Genomic DNA, 18,275 nt, shown 5'->3' with positions numbered 1-18,275 from the left:
ATGGTCCTAGGGCTCAGGTCCTCCGAGAGAAAGAAAGGAGAGAATTAGAGAACGCACACTTAGATTCACACAGGACACCGAATAGGACAGGAGAAGTACTCCAGATATAACAAACTATTGCAGCATAAATACTGGAGGCTGAGACAGGAGGGGTCAGGAGACACTGTGGCCCCATCCGAGGACACCCCCGGACAGGGCCAAACAGGAAGGATATAACCCCACCCACTTTGCCAAAGCACAGCCCCCACACCACTAGAGGGGTATCTTCAACCACCAACTTACCATCCTGAGACAAGGCTGAGTATAGCCCACAAAGATCTCAGCCACGGCACAACCCAAGGGGGCGCCAACCCAGACAGGATGACCACAACAGTGAATCAACCCACTCAGGTGACGCACCCCCTGCAGGGACGGCATGAGAGAGCCCCAGTAAGCCAGTGACCCAGCCCCTGTAATAGGTGGTTCGTTGCTCCAGAGCCTTTCCGTTCACCTTCCCACTCCTGGGCCAGACTACACTCAATCATATGACCCACTGAAGAGATGAGTCTTCAGTAAAGACTTAAAGGTTGAGACCGAGTTTGCGTCTCTGACATGGGTAGGCAGACCGTTCCATAAAAATGGAGCTCTATAGGAGAAAGCCCTGCCTCCAGCTGTTTGCTTAGAAATTCTAGGGACAATTAGGAGGCCTGCGTCTTGTGACCGTAGTAGCGTACGTGTAGGTATGTACGGCAGGACCAAATCAGAGAGATAGGTAGGAGCAAGCCCATGTAATGATTTGTAGGTTAGCAGTAAAACCTTGAAATCAGCCCTTACTTTGACAGGAAGCCAGTGTAGAGAGGCTAGCACTGGAGTAATATGATCACATTTTTTGGTTCTAGTCAGGATTCTAGCAGCCGTATTTAGCACTAACTGAAGTTTATTTTGTGCTTTATCCGGGTAGCCGGAAAGTAGAGCATTGCAGTAGTCTAACCTAGAAGTGACAAAAGCATGGATTAATTTTTCTGCATCATTTTTGGACAGAAAGTTTCAGATTTTTGCAATATTACGTAGATGGGAAAAAAGCTGTCCTCGAAATGGTCTTGATATGTTCTTCAAAAGAGAGATCGGGGTCCAGAGTAACGCCGAGGTCCTTCACAGTTTTATTTGAGACAACTGTACAACCATTAAGATTAATTGTCAGATTCAACAGACGATCTCTTTGTTTCTTGGGACCTAGAATAAGCATCTCTGTTTTGTCCGAGTTTAATAGTAGAAAGTTTGCAGCCATCCACTTCCTTATGTCTGAAACACATGCTTCTAGCGAGGGCAATTTTGGGGCTTCACCAGGTTTCATTGAAATGTACAGGTGTGTGTCATCCGCATAGCAGTGAAAGTTAACATTATGTTTTCGAATAACATCCCCAAGAGGTAAAATGTATAGTGAAAACAATAGTGGTCCTAAAACAGAACCTTGAGGAACACCGAAATTTACAGTTGATTTGTCAGAGGACAAACCATTCACAGAGACAAACTGATATCTTTCCGACAGATAAGATCTAAACCAGGCCAGAACATGTCCGTGTAGACCAATTTGGGTTTCCAATCTCTCCAAAAGAATGTGGTGATCGATGGTATCAAAAGAAGCACTAAGGTCTAGGAGCACGAGGACAGATGCAGAGCCTCGGTCCGATGCCATTAAAATGTCATTTACCACCTTCACAAGTGCCGTCTCAGTGCTATGATGGGGTCTAAAACCAGACTGAAGCATTTCGTATACATTGTTTGTCTTCAGGAAGGCAGTGAGTTGCTGTGCAACAGCCTTCTCTAAAATTTGAGAGGAATGGAAGATTCGATATAGGCCGATTAGTTTTTTATGTTTTCTGGGTCAAGGTTTGGCTTTTTCAAGAGAGGCTTTATTACTGCCACTTTTAGTGAGTTTGGTACACATCCAGTGGATAGAGAGCCGTTTATTATGTTCAACATAGGAGGGCCAAGCACAGGAAGCAGCTCTTTCAGCAGTTTAGTTGGAATAGGGTCCAGTATGCAGCTTGAAGGTTTAGAGGCCATGATTATTTTCATCATTGTGTCAAGAGATATAGTACGAAAACACTTGAGCGTCTCTCTTGATCCTAGGTCCTGGCAGAGTTGTGCAGACTCAGGACAACTGAGGTTTGGAGGAATACGCAGGTTTAAAGAGGAGTCCGTAATTTGCTTTATAATAATCATAATCTTTTCCTCAAAGAAGTTCATGAATTTATCACTGCTAAAGTGAAAATCATCCTCTCTTGGGGAATGCTGCTTTTTAGTTAGCTTTGCGACAGTATCAAAAAGGAATTTCGGATTGTTCTTATTTTCCTCAATTAAGTTAGAAAAATAGGATGATCGAGCAGCAGTAAGGGCTCTTCGGTACTGCACGGTACCGTCTTTCCAAGCTAGTCGGAAGACTTCCAGTTTGGTGTGGCGCCATTTCCGTTCCAATTTTCTGGAAGCTTGCTTCAGAGCTCAGAGTTTTTAGGGGTGCAACTGCATCTAGGGTATTGCGCAAGGTTAAATCGAGATCCTCAGTTAGGTGGTTAACTGATTTTTGTCCTCTGGCGTCCTTGGGTAGGCAGAGGGAGTCTGGAAGGGCATCAAGGAATCTTTGTGTTGTCTGTGAATTTATAGCACGACTTTTGATGGTCCTTGGTTGGGGTCTGAGCAGATTATTTGTTGCAATTGCAAACGTAATAAAATGGTGGTCCGATAGTCCAGCATTATGGGGAAAAACATTAAGATCCACAACATTTATTCCATGGGACAAAACTAGGTCCAGCGTATGACTGTGACAGTGAGTGGGTCCAGAGACATGTTGGACAAAACCCACTGAGTCGATGATGGCTCCGAAAGCCTTTTGGAGTGGGTCTGTGGACTTTTCCATGTGAATATTAAAGTCACCAAATATTAGAATATTATCTGCTATGACTACAAGGTCCGATAGGAATTCAGGGAACTCCGTGAGAAACGCTGTATATGGCCCAGGAGGCCTGTAAACAGTAGCTATAAAAAGTGATTGAGTAGGCTGCATAGATTTCATGACTAGAAGCTCAAAAGACGAAAACGTCTTTTTTTTTTGTAAATTGAAATTTGCTATTGTAAATGTTAGCAACACCTCCGCCTTTGCGGGATGCACGGGGGATATGGTCACTAGTGTAGCCAGGAGGTGAGGCCTCATTTAAAACAGTAAATTCATCAGGCTTAACCTGTTAGTCCTATAGGGGAAGTATTTCATTTTTGGATAAAAAGACGTGCCCGTTTTTAGCGCAATATTTTGTCACGAAAAGATGCTCGACTATGCTTGGAATTGATAGTTTTGGAAAGAGGACACTCTGACGTTTCCAGAACTGCAAAGATTTTCACTGTGAGTGCCATAGAACAAAATCTACAGGCAAAACCAAGATGTTTGAGCGACCAGGAAATCAACAGGATTTCTGGAGGCACGTTTTCCATGATCGCCTTATATGGCTGTGAATGCGACAGGAATGAACGGACACTTCCTATCGTTTCCCCCAGGTGTCTGCAGCATTGTGACGTATTTGTAGGCATATCATTGGAAGATTGACCATAAGAGACTGCAATTACCAAGTGTCCCGCACGGTGTCTGCGTGGAAATTGGTGCGCAAAAGTCAGCTACCAGTATTTTTCCATCCGAATCAGAGAAGAATGCACGCTTCCAGGGACGGCATTTCAATGAAGAGATATATGACAAAACACCTTGAGGATTGATTCAAACAACGTTTTCCATGTTTCAGTCGATATTATGGAGTTAATTCGGAAAAAAGTTCGACGTTTAGGTGACTGAATTTTCGGTTAGTTTCGGTAGCCAAATGCATAGTAACAAAACGGAACGTTGTGTCCTACACAAGCATCTTTCAGGAAAAACTGGACATCTGCTATGTAACTGAGAGTCTCCTCATTGAAACATCTGAAGTTCTTCAAAGGTAAATTATTTTATTTGATCCCTTTGCTGGTTTTTGTGAATATGTTGCGTGCTAAATGCTAACGCTAAATGCTAAGCTAGCTATCACCACTCTTACACAAATTATTGATTTTCTCTGGTTCTAAAGCATATTTTGAAAATCTGAGACGACAGGATTGTTAAGAAAAGGATAAGCTTGAGGGCAGGCATATTTATTTAATTTCATTTGCAATTTTTAGAAATCGCTAATGTTGTGTTATGGTAATGAGCTTGAGGCTGTAGTCACGATCCCGCATGCGGGATGGGGCGGACTAAGAGGTTGCCATGTTTCAGTCAGGCCAATCACATCAAGATTATGATCAGTGATTAGTTCATTGACTATAATTGCCTTTGAAGTAAGTGATCTAACATTAAGTAGCCCTATTTTGAGATGTGAGGTATCATGATTTCTTTCAGTAATGACAGGAATGGAGGTGGTCTTTATCCTAGTGAGATTGCTAAGGCGAACACCGCCATGTTTAGTTTTGCCCAACCTAGGTCGAGGCACAGACACGGTCTCAATGGTGATAGCTGAGCTGACTACACTGACAGTGCTAGTGGCAGACTCCACTATGCTGGCAGGCTGGCTAACAGCCTGCTGCCTGGCCTGCACCCTATTTCATTGTGGAGCTAGAGGAGTTAGATCCCTGTCTATGTTGGTAGATAAGATGAGAGCACCCCTCCAGCTAGGATGGAGTCCGTCACTCCTCAGCAGGTCAGGCTTGGTCCTGTTTGTGGGCGAGTCCCAGAAAGAGGGCCAGTTATCTACAAATTCTATCTTTTGGGAGGGGCAGAAAACAGTTTTCAACCAGCGATTGAGTTGTGAGACTCTGCTGTAGAGCTCATCACTCCCCCTAACTGGGAGGGGGCCAGAGACAATTACTCGATGCCGACACATCTTTCTAGCTGATATGCACGCAGAAGCTATGTTGCGCTTGGTGATCTCTGACTGTTTCATCCTAACATCGTTGGTGCCGACGTGGATAACAATATCTCTATACTCTCTACACTCGCCAGTTTTAGCTTTAGCCAGCACCATCTTCAGATTAGCCTTAACGTCGGTAGCCCTGCCCCCTGGTAAACAGTGTATGATCGCTGGATGATTCGTTTTAAGTCTAATACTGCGGGTAATGGAGTCGCCAATGACTAGAGTTTTCAATTTGTCAGAGCTAATGGTGGGAAGCTTCGGCGTCTCAGACCCCGTAACGGGAGGAGTAGAGACCAGAGAAGACTCGGCCTCTGACTCCGACGCGCTGCTTAATGGGGAAAACCGGTTGAAAGTTTCTGTCGGCTGAATGAGCGACACCGGTTGAGCTTTCCTACAGCATTTCCTTCCAGAAACCGTGAGAAAGTTGTCCGGCTGCGGGGACTGTGCCAGGGGATTTATACTACTATCTGTACTTACTGGTGGCACAGACGCTGTTTCATCCTTTCCTACACTGAAATTACCCTTGCCTAACGATTGCGTCTGAAGCTGGGCTTGTAGCACAGCTATCCTCGCCGTAAGGTGAGTACAGCGACTACAATTAGAAGGCATCATGTTAATGTTACTACTTAGCTTCGGCTGTTGGAGGTCCTGACGAATCGTGTCCAGATAAAACGTCCGGAGTGAAAAAGTTGAGGAAAAAAATAAATAAATATATGAACGGTAATTAAAAAGTGAAAATAGTAAAGTTGTCAGGTAGCAAAATAGGTTGGCAACAAAATGCACAGCAACTTGAAAACAAGCAAATTTCCTTCCACACGGTACGTTGACAAAATATTGCCGTAAAGTGTGATTTGCGACACAACAAAATAAATGATAGAAAAACATCTATCGTCACACGATATACAGTTGAAGTCAGAAGTTTACATACACCTTAGCCAAGTACATTTGAACTAAGTTTTTCACAATTTCGGACATTTAATCCTAGTAAAAATGCTTAGGGCAGTTAGGATCACCACTTTATTTTAAGAATGTGAAATGTCAGAATAATACTAGAGTGATTTATTTCAGTTTTTATTTATTTTATCACATTCCCAGTGGTTCAGAAGTTTACATACACTCAATTAGTATTTGGTAGCATTGCATTTAAATTGTTTAACTTGGGTCAAACATTTTGGGTAGCATTTCACAAGCTTCCCACAATAAGTTGGGTGAATTTTGGCCCATTCCTCCTGACGGAGCTGGTGTAACTGAGTCAGGTCTGTAGGCCTCCTTGCTCGCACACGCTTTTTCAGTTCTGCCCACAAATTTTCAATAGGATTGTTGTCAGGGCTTTGTGATGGCCACTCCAATACCCTAACTTTGTTGTCCTTAAGCCATTTTGCCACAACTTTGGAAGTACGCTTGGGGTCATTGTCCATTTGGAAGACTCATTTGCGACCAAGCTTTAACTTCCTGACTGATGTCTTGTGATGCTGCTTCAATATATCCACATAATTTCCCAACTCATGATGCCATCTATTTTGTGAAGTGCACCAGTCCCTCCTGCAGCAAAGCACCCTCACAACATGATGCTGCCACCCCCGTGCTTCACGGTTGGGATTGTGTTCTTCGGCTTGCAAGCCTCCCCCTTTTTCCTCCAAACATAACGATGGTCATTATGGCCAAACAGTTCTACATTTCTCCAAAAAGTACGATCTTTGTCCCCATGTGCAGTTGCAAACCATAGTCTGGCTTTCTTATGGCGGTTTGAGCAGTGGCTTCTTCTTTGCTGAGAGGACTTTCAGGTTAAGTTTGATATAGGACTTGTTTAATGTGGATATAGATACTTTTGTACCTGTTTCCTCCAGCATCTTCACAAGGTCCTTTGCCGTTGTTCTGGGATTGATTTGCACTTTTCGCACCAAAGTACGTTCATCTCCAGGAGACAGAACGTATCTCCTTCCTGAGCTGTATGAAGGCTGCATGGTCCCATGGTGTGTTTATTTGCGTACGATTGTTTGTAGAGATGAACGTGGTACCTCAGGTGTTTGGAAAATGCTCCCAAGGATGAACCAGACTGGTGGAGGTCTACAAAAACAAATTCTGAGGTCTTGACTGATTTCTTTTGATTTTCCCATGATGTCAAGCAAAGATGCACTGAGTTTGAAGGTAGGCCTTGAAATACATCCACAGGTACACCTCCAATTGACTCAAATTATGTTAATTAGCCTATAAGAACCTTCTAAAGCCATGACATCATTTCTGGAAATTTCCAAGTTGTTTAAAGGCACTGTTAACTTAGTGTAAGTAAACTTCTGACCCACTGGAACAGTGAAATAATCTGTCTTAACAATTGCAGGAAAAAATGTCTTGTCATGTTTAAAGTAGATGTACTAACCGACTTGCCAAAACTATAGTTTGTTAACAAAAAAATTGTGGAGTGGTTGAAAAACAAGTTTTAATGACTCCAACTTAAGTGTATGTAAACTTCCGACTTCAACTGTATATCTTCCAGCCATAGTGTGCACGCCTCTTAAGTCGACTAGAAGGCCACTCCGAATTCCTCTTCTCCACCGGCTGTATTTTGGAGCAGCCTCTGAAATAAGTTCAATTGCCATGGGGGGGTACGAACCAAGCATCCAATTCGGAAAAGTCGTAATGCTGGTGAGCTACCGCCGCTCTGATATTACATACAGTCGGAAATAACTTTTGGATAACACAAAAAAATTTGGGCTAATATTGTAAAAAATAACACAAAACTAAATACTGCAAAGTTGTTAGGAGTTACCATATCTGTCGGCGCCATCTTATGTGTATCATGTGACAACATTATCCCAAGCACCCCACAAATCTGGCATGTAGGGTGACAAGAAAGAAGCCATTACTCAAGAAAGCCTTGAATACCATTTGAATTATGCTTTGTTGTCTGACTAAACTAAAAATTTAACTTGTGCGGAAAAAAATGCGAAGCCTTACAGCACCATCCCTACTGTGAAGCATGGTGGTGGCAGCATCATGTTGTGGGGATGTTACTCACCTGGAAAATGAATGGAGCAAGAGAAGTCCTTGAGGAAAACCTGCTGCTCTCAGCAAGAAAGCTGAAGTGTACCTTTCAGCATGACAATGACCCGAAGCACACAGCCAAAGTTAGTGGAGTGGCTCAGGAATAAAAAGGTAAATGTCCATGAGTGCCCCAGTCAGAGCCCCGACCTAAATCAAATCGAAAATGTGCTGTCCATCAACATTCCCAAGGAACTTGACAGAGCTTGAACAGTTTTGTAAAAAATAATACATTGCCAAATCTAGGTGTGCAAAGTTGGTAGAGACCTTTCCCAACAGACTCACAGCTGTAACTGCTGCCAAAAGTGTGGAGTATGGTGTGTAGATAAGTGGGAAAAATCCCTATTTAAATGCATGAATCTCTGAGGCACTGACAACAAAATTTGAAAAAAGTTAGTGGGTGTAGACTTTCTATAGGCACTGTGTACCTAGTTCTTGTCTTTTTAACCTTCAAGTTTGAAAGTGAATTGAAGTCCAATACAGATGGCAATAGCTGTCGCTCAATTGGAAGTGTTGTGCAAAACATGTTTGCTGAATTGATAATTACTCATGTTTATTTTCATAGTGTTAAAACGGATGAAGATGAAGCCCCACTGCTGAGCACCTTGCATCCAGACCAACAGCGTAGCCCGTCAGTGAATTTGTCAACAAAGACCTATTCTCCACGTAAAAGAGTGCCGGCCTCACCCTCATTAAAGTCCAAAGTACCACGTCTCTCAACCCCAAGAAAAAACTCTCGCTTACCACACAGAACAACCGAGTCAGATCAGCCATGGAAAACAGAGGAACACCCTGATGAGGGTCCTCAACCTTTGAGATTTTGTCCAAGCAGACCTCCTGGACCTCAAGTAGATCCCTCAGCCATGTACTCACCGTTAGACTTATTTCAAATGTTTTTTACAAAAGTCACGGTCAGAACCCTCTGCGACAATACAAATAGACAAGCGGCTAGAAACATTGGTAGGGGCAAAAAGTTTAAGTGGATAGATATAACTGTGAAGGAGTTTTACAAATTCATTGGATTGGTCTTCTTTACTGCTCTGGTTAAGACAAGAGCTATCAGTGATTACTGGATAACAAACTCCATCTTCTCAATTCCGTTTCCAGCTACTGTGATGAACAGGGATAGATACAGAATCATATCATGGAACATTCACATGAGTGATCCTGATGAGGATGCTGTCAATGACAGTAAAAAGGGCACTCCTGAATATGATAGGCTATTTCGGCTCAAACCATTAATGAATGACATTCGTCATGCCTGCATGTCCTGTTTCCACCCACATAGAAACCTGGCTGTAGATGAACGGATGGTGGCATCAAAAGCAAGAAATGGGTTGATTGAATATATCAAGTCAAAGCCCACTAAATTTGGCTTTAAGATTTTTGTGTTAGCTGACTCCAGCAATGGCTATACAGTGGACTATGCTGTGTATATCGGTAAAAACACGTTTCCCGTTGGCTTTGGAATTTGTCACGATTCAGTGATGTCCCTCGTAAGGCCCTCTGTTCTTGGCTCAGGTTACCACGTGTATCTTGACAACTACTTCTCCAGCCCAAAATTATTCAAGGACTTGTTTGATATGAAAATGGGAGCTTGTGGTACCATGAGGGAAGGCAGAATGGGCTTCCCAAGATCAGAAGAAAATGCGCTGACCAAGAAATCCCCAAGAGGATCTTTGCGGTGGATAAGGGAGGGCTCCCTGCTCTTTGTGAAGTGGAAGGATGCCCGGGAAGTGTCAATGGGTACCACCATTCATCAAGCGTATGGAGGGGAGACAATAAAAAGAAAACGCAAGAATAAGGATGGCAAATGGTCTCATGAGTCAATTCCAGTACCCACCCCAATTCTAGAATACAATAAAAACATGGGAGGTGTTGACTTATCTGACCAACTGATTACTTACTTCTCAGCCCACCGCAAAACAATGAAGTGGTACCGAACATTGTTCTACCATTTTGTGGACATAGCGACTACTAACAGCTACATCATTCACAAGGATCTGTGTAAAGTGAACAAGATGCAGCCCATGACCCACAAAGAATTCACACAAGCGCTCGTGGCCCAGCTCTGTGAGGTGTCCATTGAGACTCAGTCCAAGCCGACAAACACTGGACATACACCTGTCCCGATCAAGCCTGTGGCAGACAAAAGCAAGAGAAGTTCTGCAGGACGAAAGCGATGCGAACTCTGCAAGAAATCGGGACACTCCAAAGACACTCCCTGGAAGTGCAATGAGTGTGGCGTACCACTTTGTGTCATTCCAGACAGAAATTGCTTTCATGATTGGCACAACCTTGAGGGAATGGCCCCAGTTGAGTATCAGTCTTCGGACTCTTGAGTAAAGCTGTAAGACTTGTGCAGCTATATCCTATCCATCGTAGATGAGGAGTGCTGTTGGATCTGTGCCTTATTGCAAATTTGAGTGTATTTAAACAAAATGCTGCTCTTTTTCTATTTTTACTTTTGATAGGAGTAATACTTTTGTGTTGTTTTTCAAAGATAATGGATATCAGGCCAAAAATGTGTCAATAGGGAAAGGTTAAATACAGTGGGGAGAGCAAGTATTTGATACACTGCCGATTTTGCAGTTTTTCCTACTTACAAAGCATGTAGAGGACTGTAATTTTTATCATAGGTACACTTCAACTGTGAGAGACGGAATCTAAAAATCCAGAAAATCACATTGTATGATTTTTAAGTAATTAATTTGCATTTTTATTGCATGACATAAGTATTTGATCACCTACCAACCATTACGAATTCTGGCTCTCACAGACCTGTTAGTTTTTCTTTAAGAAGCCGTCCTGTTCTCCACTCATTACCTGTATTAACTGCAACTGTTTGAACTCATTACCTGTATAAAAGACACCTGTCCACACACTCATTCAAACAGACTCCAACCTCTCCACAATGGCCAAGACCAGAGAGCTGTGTAAGGACATCAGGGGTACAATTGTAGACCTGCACAAGGCTGGGATGGGCTACAGGACAATAGGCAAGCAGCTTGGTGAGAAGGCAACAACTATTGGCGCAGTTATTAGAAAATGGAAGAAGTTCAAGATGACGGTCAATCACCCTCAGTCTGGGGCTCCATGCAAGATCTCCCTCGTGGGGCATCAATGATCATGAGGAAGGTGAGGGATCAGCCCAGAACTACACAGCAGGACCTGGTCAATGACCTGAAGAGAGCTGGGACCAGTCTCAAAGAAAACCATTCGTAACACACTACGCCGTCATGGATTAAAATCCTGCAGCGCACGCAAGGTCCCTCTGCTCAAGCCAGCGCATATCCAGGCCCGTCTGAAGTTTGCCAATGACCATCTGGATGATCCAGAGGAGGAATGGGAGGAGGTCATGTGGTCTGATGAGACAAAAATAGAGCTTTTTGGTCTAAACTCCACTCGCTGTGTTTGGAGGAAGAAGGATGAGTACAACCCCAAGAACACCATCCCAACCGTGAAGCATGGAGGTGGAAACATCATTCTTTGGGGATGCTTTTCTGCAAAGGGGACAGGACGACTGCACCGTATTGAGGGGAGGATGGATGGGGCCATGTATCATGAGATCTTGGCCAACAACCTCCTTCCCTCAGTAAGAGCATTGAAGATGGGTCGTGGCTGACCTGAAACATGACAACGACCTGAAACACACAGCCAGGGCAACTAAGGAGTGGCTCCGTAAGAAGCATCTCACGGTCCTGGAGTGGCCTAGCCAGTCTCCAGACCTAAACCCAAAAGAAAATCTTTGGAGGGAGCTGAAAGTCCGTATTGCCCAGCGACAGCCCCGAAACCTGAAGGATCTGGAGAAGGTCTGTATGGAGGAGTTGGCCAAAATCCCTGCTGCATTGTGTGCAAACCTGGTCAAGAACTACAGGAAACGTATGATCTCTGTAATTGCAAACAAAGGTTTCTGTACCAAATATTAAGTTCTGCATTTCTGATGTATCAAATACTTATGTCATGCAATAAAATGCAAATTAATTACTTAAAAATCATACAATGTGATTTTCTGGAGTTTTGTTTTAGATTACGTCTCTCACAGTTGAAGTGTACCTATGATAAAAATGACAGACCTCTACATGCTTTGTAAGTAGGAAAACCTGCAAAATCAGCAGTGTATCAAATACTTGTTCTCCCCAATGCATATGGTTTTTTGGGATGTACTATTTGTAAATAACTTGTGTTATTAACTTGTGCTGTTTTTCTTCAGCAATATTGTGTTCTGGTATTCTAGTGTGTCATTAAATCCTGCATGACTCTGCACACACCTTCACACCATTGCCTTCCGTTTGATCACAATTATCTTTATCAGATTACATGGCCTGACTTTTTCCACTATGTAATCGCTCAATTTGAGTCAAGTGAAGGTGTTTTAAAATGTACTGTACTGGTCAATGATGTGGAGTTTAAACAAATTGCAACCTTATGGCTCATAATGTGGTGAGGCTACTATGACTAACAATGTATTTTCAGATGTGAAAGAATCAACCTCAAAATAACCCAGCTTTTCTCCCTCTGTTTTACTGTCATATTTTTTTTTTTAAATGTACTTCATGCAAGAGTAGTTATTACAAGAAACTTCCTCTACGATGAACCAACCTTGTATATTATTTGTGGAGTTTCTCTTTTCCACTGTGTAGTAATGGTTATTTTGTTTTACCAAAAAGGTTCTACTCCAAAATACCACTCCACCCGCTTGCACGTAGATCAACGAAGTGAAGCTCATAGTAAGCCTTTGGGAATCCCCGGTGTCTGATGCATGCCGTTTGGTGCTACGCAGACCCGGTGGCGATCGCGAGACAGAGGGAGTTTTGATGTAGAACGTTTGCCTGATGAAGTCATGCTAGAAGGGAGAAGTGTGCAGGAGGGTATGGGTACAGCCATCACTGGTACAGAGAGACCGGAACAGTTTGGGCTTTAGTAAGGTTGGCTTCTTGGAGTTTATTGCCATGGTCATTAATTGTACCACACAGATGGAAAGGAAATCTCAGAAGATTGAATTGGTGATAGCAGCAGCAGTAGAGAAGTTTTTGGGTATCAGAGATTTTAGTGCAGAAGAGCTAGAGGTGGTTTTGAGAGAAGGGTGTAGGATCTGTTGGGGCCAAAGTAGTGGGAAGGGGTGGTGGGGTGTGTTGGGGATAGTGGTAGTGTGTGTGTGTGTGTGTGTGTGTGTGTGTGTGTGTGTGTGTGTGTGTGTGTGTGTGTGTGTGTGTGTGTGTGTGTGTGTGTGTGTGTGTGTGTGTGTGTGTGTGTGTGTGTGTGTGTGTGTGTGTGTGTGTGTATAAGGGCTGTTAGATGGTGGTACAATCCCCCCCATTTTCCTTGTATGTAATATTTTACAAATGTGCAATGCACTTGCCAAACTGAAAGGCAGCAATATGCAACAACACGTCTAGTCTGCAGGAAAGCCACACGAAGAAAACAGAAATAGGAACAAAGAAATCAGGATTACCGTTCTCCTAGCAGCAGGCTATTATGCTGGCAGCACAAGTGCGGTTTTCTTTATTCCAAAATAAGAGTCCCCTGAAAAGACATGTTAAACTTGGGGAATATCGATTATTTATGTTTTTGCACTCCAGTGCAGTAGAACGTTTTATCCAAAACATTGCTACCACCTTTGGAAAAAATAAGTTGATCATTTGTTGAATTCATACAATTTCTTTAAAAAGTGAACACAAACACTGGTATGTCATGTAGGCTATATTTAAAAAAATAAATACACTTTTGATAAAACACATGTTATTGGATTTACTCAATAGATACGGCAACATTTTTATTGGTCTCTGTATTAAATGGGTTTACATTTACATTTACATTTAAGTCATTTAGCAGACGCTCTTATCCAGAGCGACTTACAAATTGGTGCATTCACCTTATGACATCCAGTGGAACAGCCACTTTACAATAGTGCATCTAAATCTTTTAAGGGGGGGGGGGGGTGAGAAGGATTACTTTATCCTATCCTAGGTATTCCTTAAAGAGGTGGGGTTTCAGGTGTCTCCGGAAGGTGGTGATTGACTCCGCTGTCCTGGCGTCGTGAGGGAGTTTGTTCCACCATTGGGGGGCCAGAGCAGCGAACAGTTTTGACTGGGCTGAGCGGGAACTGTACTTCCTCAGTGGTAGGGAGGCGAGCAGGCCAGAGGTGGATGAACGCAGTGCCCTTGTTTGGGTGTAGGGCCTGATCAGAGCCTGGAGGTACTGAGGTGCCGTTCCCCTCACAGCTCCGTAGGCAAGCACCATGGTCTTGTAGCGGATGCGAGCTTCAACTGGAAGCCAGTGGAGAGAGCGGAGGAGCGGGGTGACGTGAGAGAACTTGGGAAGGTTGAACACCAGACGGGCTGCGGCGTTCTGGATGAGTTGTAGGGGTTTAATGGCACAGGCAGGGAGCCCAGCCAACAGCGAGTTGCAGTAATCCAGACGGGAGATGACAAGTGCCTGGATTAGGACCTGCGCCGCTTCCTGTGTGAGGCAGGGTCGTACTCTGCGGATGTTGTAGAGCATGAACCTACAGGAACGGGCCACCGCCTTGATGTTAGTTGAGAACGACAGGGTGTTGTCCAGGATCACGCCAAGGTTCTTAGCGCTCTGGGAGGAGGACACAATGGAGTTGTCAACCGTGATGGCGAGATCATGGAAAGGGCAGTCATTCCCGGGAGGAAGAGCAGCTCCGTCTTGCCGAGGTTCAGCTTGAGGTGGTGATCCGTCATCCACACTGATATGTCTGCCAGACATGCAGAGATGCGATTCGCCACCTGGTCATCAGAAGGGGGAAAGGAGAAGATTAATTGTGTGTCGTCTGCATAGCAATGATAGGAGAGACCATGTGAGGTTATGACAGAGCCAAGTGACTTGGTGTATAGCGAGAATAGGAGAGGGCCTAGAACAGAGCCCTGGGGGACACCAGTGGTGAGAGCGTGTGGTGAGGAGACAGATTCTCGCCACGCGACCTGTCAGGTAGGACGCAATCCAAGCGTGGGCCAACTCGGAGAGGGTGGAGAGGAGGATCTGATGGTTCACAGTATTGAAGGCAGCCGATAGGTCTAGAAGGATGAGAGCAGAGGAGAGAGAGTTAGCTTTAGCAGTGCGGAGCGCCTCCGTGATACAGAGAAGAGCAGTCTCAGTTGAATGACTAGTCTTGAAACCTGACTGATTTGGATCAAAAAGGTTATTCTGAGAGAGATAGCGGGAGAGCTGTTGAGTTTAATACAGAGTGCTGCTGGTGACTCCTTATTCCATTCACTGCAGTGCAATACATGGTACATTATATGGGATACTTGTAAAGCACTTTACTACTGGTCTCAAATTGGGGTGGAAAATACTCAGTCGGGTCTTTACTAACCAAATATGGTTAGTTTTGACATGGCCTGCTGCTGGCTTTTCACTCTGGCCCCACCACAGCCCCAATAAAATAAATAAACGGTACATGGGATACTTAATAGCTTGTAGAGAGAACTTATCTACCTGTCTCCGATACAGTGGGGTGGGATATACTCAGTAGGCTCTCTCTCTACTAACCAAATGTGTAGTTTTTAAACTAATAGTTGAACCAAGTCCTATTTCAGACAGGTAGAAAAGGACGCTATACAAGTCGATATGTGTCCCATGTAGTCTATTACAGTGTATTGCATTGAGGACTATGGAGGGCAGGGTTCCCACGGGTCCTTGAAATCCTTGAAAGTTTGTGAATTTGAGAGAAAATAAATCAAGGCCTTAAGTTTTTTGAAATAGACAAATAGACATGGGTTGTTGAAAGTGCTTGAATTTATATATTTTGTTCAAGAATAGAAATTGAAGTTCTTTAGATTTAAAAAAACAACTTAACATCAGTAATAGGCTACGCCGCTGTCTGCATGTGTCTCCCGCTGTCTGTGCGTCCTTGTTTCACGAGCCACCTGCCTCGGAGAGAGTGCGACGGTCACGTGCGTGCAAGAGTGATTGAAGTTGAATAAATCAGGTTAAACAGCTCAAGTTAACGTTAAGTGAAGCTTCAGCTATGCCTGGAAAATGTAAATTCCTCGACAAGTGGGTCACCAAAAACTGGCTTGTTAAGGAACCGCTATGCAGAGTGTTAGATTTGCGTCAATTCGAATATGGTATCAGGATAAATATGACAATGAGTCACCGATTGTATACTATGTATTTTTTATTAGCTAAGCAATAATAATATATAATAATAATAATAATAATAAGCAATAAGTGGTAAATGCAATTTTCGTATATACCGGCTCTCTGTCCCACCTCGCAGGGCAAACAGAGAACTGACTTGTTCTTGACAAAGATATGATAAATATACCTTGACAGAAATAGTTCCTGCTTCTGAGCCGGAATGTCAGAGTAGAGACTGGGCGTGGTTTAAACTCACCCAGCCCATCTTTGATTGTTGGCGCAGAGGCTAGTCCCAGCCCCCTAAGCGCTTCAGTTGATAGATGTAACTGTTGCTGTGAAGAATATCTATGCGCTCATGCTCGATACCGTTATCTCACACCTGGCTCCTGTTATCTAACAAAAGACGTTTGTTCTCGCATCACTGTTCTGAATGTGCCTCCCCAACTCATTGCACAGTCCCTGTCTTCATGTTATTCTGTATTTGTCCATCATGAGAAATGCTCATGGCCCTGAAACTGTTAACAATGTTTCAAGTCAGCTATGTTGCAAAACACATACATACATCCACACAAGCCAACAGCAGATAATATTCAATCACATATATGGTAACGGGCTATAGTGCATAACAGAATCCTCATAAGAGCCTGCAGAAAATCAATTAAAGTACACACCATGGGCGAAGCAGCTCTGACGAGCTACGCTGCTAGAGCATCACACAGGCAGTGTTGCCAACTTAGTGACTTTGTCGCTATATTTAGTGAGTATTCAGATCCCTCTAGCGACACATTTTCAAAAAATCGACTAGCGACTTTTCCTGATGTTATTGGAGACTGACGTGGAAGCATGTATAGTTCTTACTCTTCTCAACGAGCAGCGGACGCTACCGTGGGCCCCGTCCCAAAACACTCAAAGGCGGCCCAGTCCTCACGCAGCAGTCCCTCCCAGCTGCAGTCAGAGCATTAGATGTTTACCCCTCCGTGCCCAGACTGCAAATTAATCGCGCATATGGGAAGCCGCCGCTGGCTGATCCTGCCCTGGCTTACATTCAGGGAGGGATGTAAATGTAAAATGTTCTTTGTCTAAAATAAATCACTGCATTTGACTCACACAGCCTTAGTCACTTACTCACCTTGTCCACTTTGTGTGTGCCTCTGTGACATAAGCTACACATCTAGCTGGCTAGCGCATCATGTCCCAGTCTAAACTGTACACTCAAAAATACAGAAAGGAGTGGGAATCAAAGGCTGGTTGAAGCCGTTTATTGGACGTGATACACGGGCATACTGCCTGTATTGTAAGGCTGATTTCTACGCCAAACATAGTGATGTAAAAAAATACTCAAAAGGCAAAGCCTTATAACAGTTCCACACAAAACAAGCTGCCATTTATAGTTAATAAAAATTGACTGCAAAAAAGGCTGAGGCCACCATGGCATTAGCTATCGCTGAACACTGTTCTGTTCCATGCTGGCATGTGATCACATTGGAGAAGCATGTAGAGCTGCTTTCTCAGACTCCACTGCTGCAACCCACTTCAAAATGCACAGGTCAATGTGCACAGAAATTATGACTGGTGTTCTAGCAACATACTTTCTGAAAAGGTTGGTCGCAGATGTGGGTGACAAGCGTTTCAGCCTCCTGCTCGATGAGTCCACAGATGTAAGTGTTTCTAAGTACCTAGGGGTGTGATAACTTTAGTGACACCAAGCAGACAATTGTATCACCATTTCTGGGGCTTGTTGAGTTGGAGAGAGGAGATGCCAAATCTATAGCCCGTGCTGTTGTGGCTTTCATCGAAGTGTCATCTATCCTGGGGATAGGGACTGCCTCATGCCTCACTGAAAACAATGGACATGTATAACATACCGTACTCATTGAAGTAAATTGCATATATTGCAATGTAATACATTAAGAGCATGCATGCATAAAATAAACTTAATTTGATCTTGTCACTGCAGATTGGGCATTTGTATCCAGCTACAAAATCGTCTAACAAAATAACTAGAAATGACCACTGTGTCTCTAAATTTACGTAATGTAATTTCTAGGTTTTCTGTCACTTTGTCCTTCAGATTTTGGCCTCAGACCTGAAGGTAGTTGTACATATTTGTGCTAGGATACAGACAAAGAAATATTATTGGCTTGACAACATTACACAGGATTGAGATCTATCAGTATTATTTGTGGAATTTATATAGGGGTGGCCATCACAATAATATAGGGATAT

General features: G+C 43.5%; 1 protein-coding gene across 40 annotated transcripts in view; it reads left to right on the top strand.

Annotated features, from left to right (window-relative positions):
- The window catches only part of LOC118398147 (piggyBac transposable element-derived protein 4-like), a 94,872-nt gene that overhangs the window by 14,647 nt on the left and 61,950 nt on the right, over window positions 1-18,275 (top strand). Inside the window, exon 3 of one of the 40 annotated variants that reach the window (XM_035793209.2) lies at window positions 8,506-12,537. The exons of the other annotated variants lie outside the window; for them this stretch is intronic. Coding sequence (XP_035649102.1) covers window positions 8,506-10,282 — 1,777 coding nt within the window. The 3' untranslated portion in view covers window positions 10,283-12,537. Of the gene's footprint in view, window positions 1-8,505; window positions 12,538-18,275 lie in introns of those variants that run through there. 40 annotated transcript variants of the gene reach the window in all.

Source organism: Oncorhynchus keta, chromosome 19 (genome assembly GCF_023373465.1).
Source record: "Oncorhynchus keta strain PuntledgeMale-10-30-2019 chromosome 19, Oket_V2, whole genome shotgun sequence".
Classification (NCBI taxonomy): domain Eukaryota; kingdom Metazoa; phylum Chordata; class Actinopteri; order Salmoniformes; family Salmonidae; genus Oncorhynchus; species Oncorhynchus keta.
Note: the sequence above shows the minus strand (reverse complement) of the source record. Positions and strands in the feature narration are given on the sequence as shown.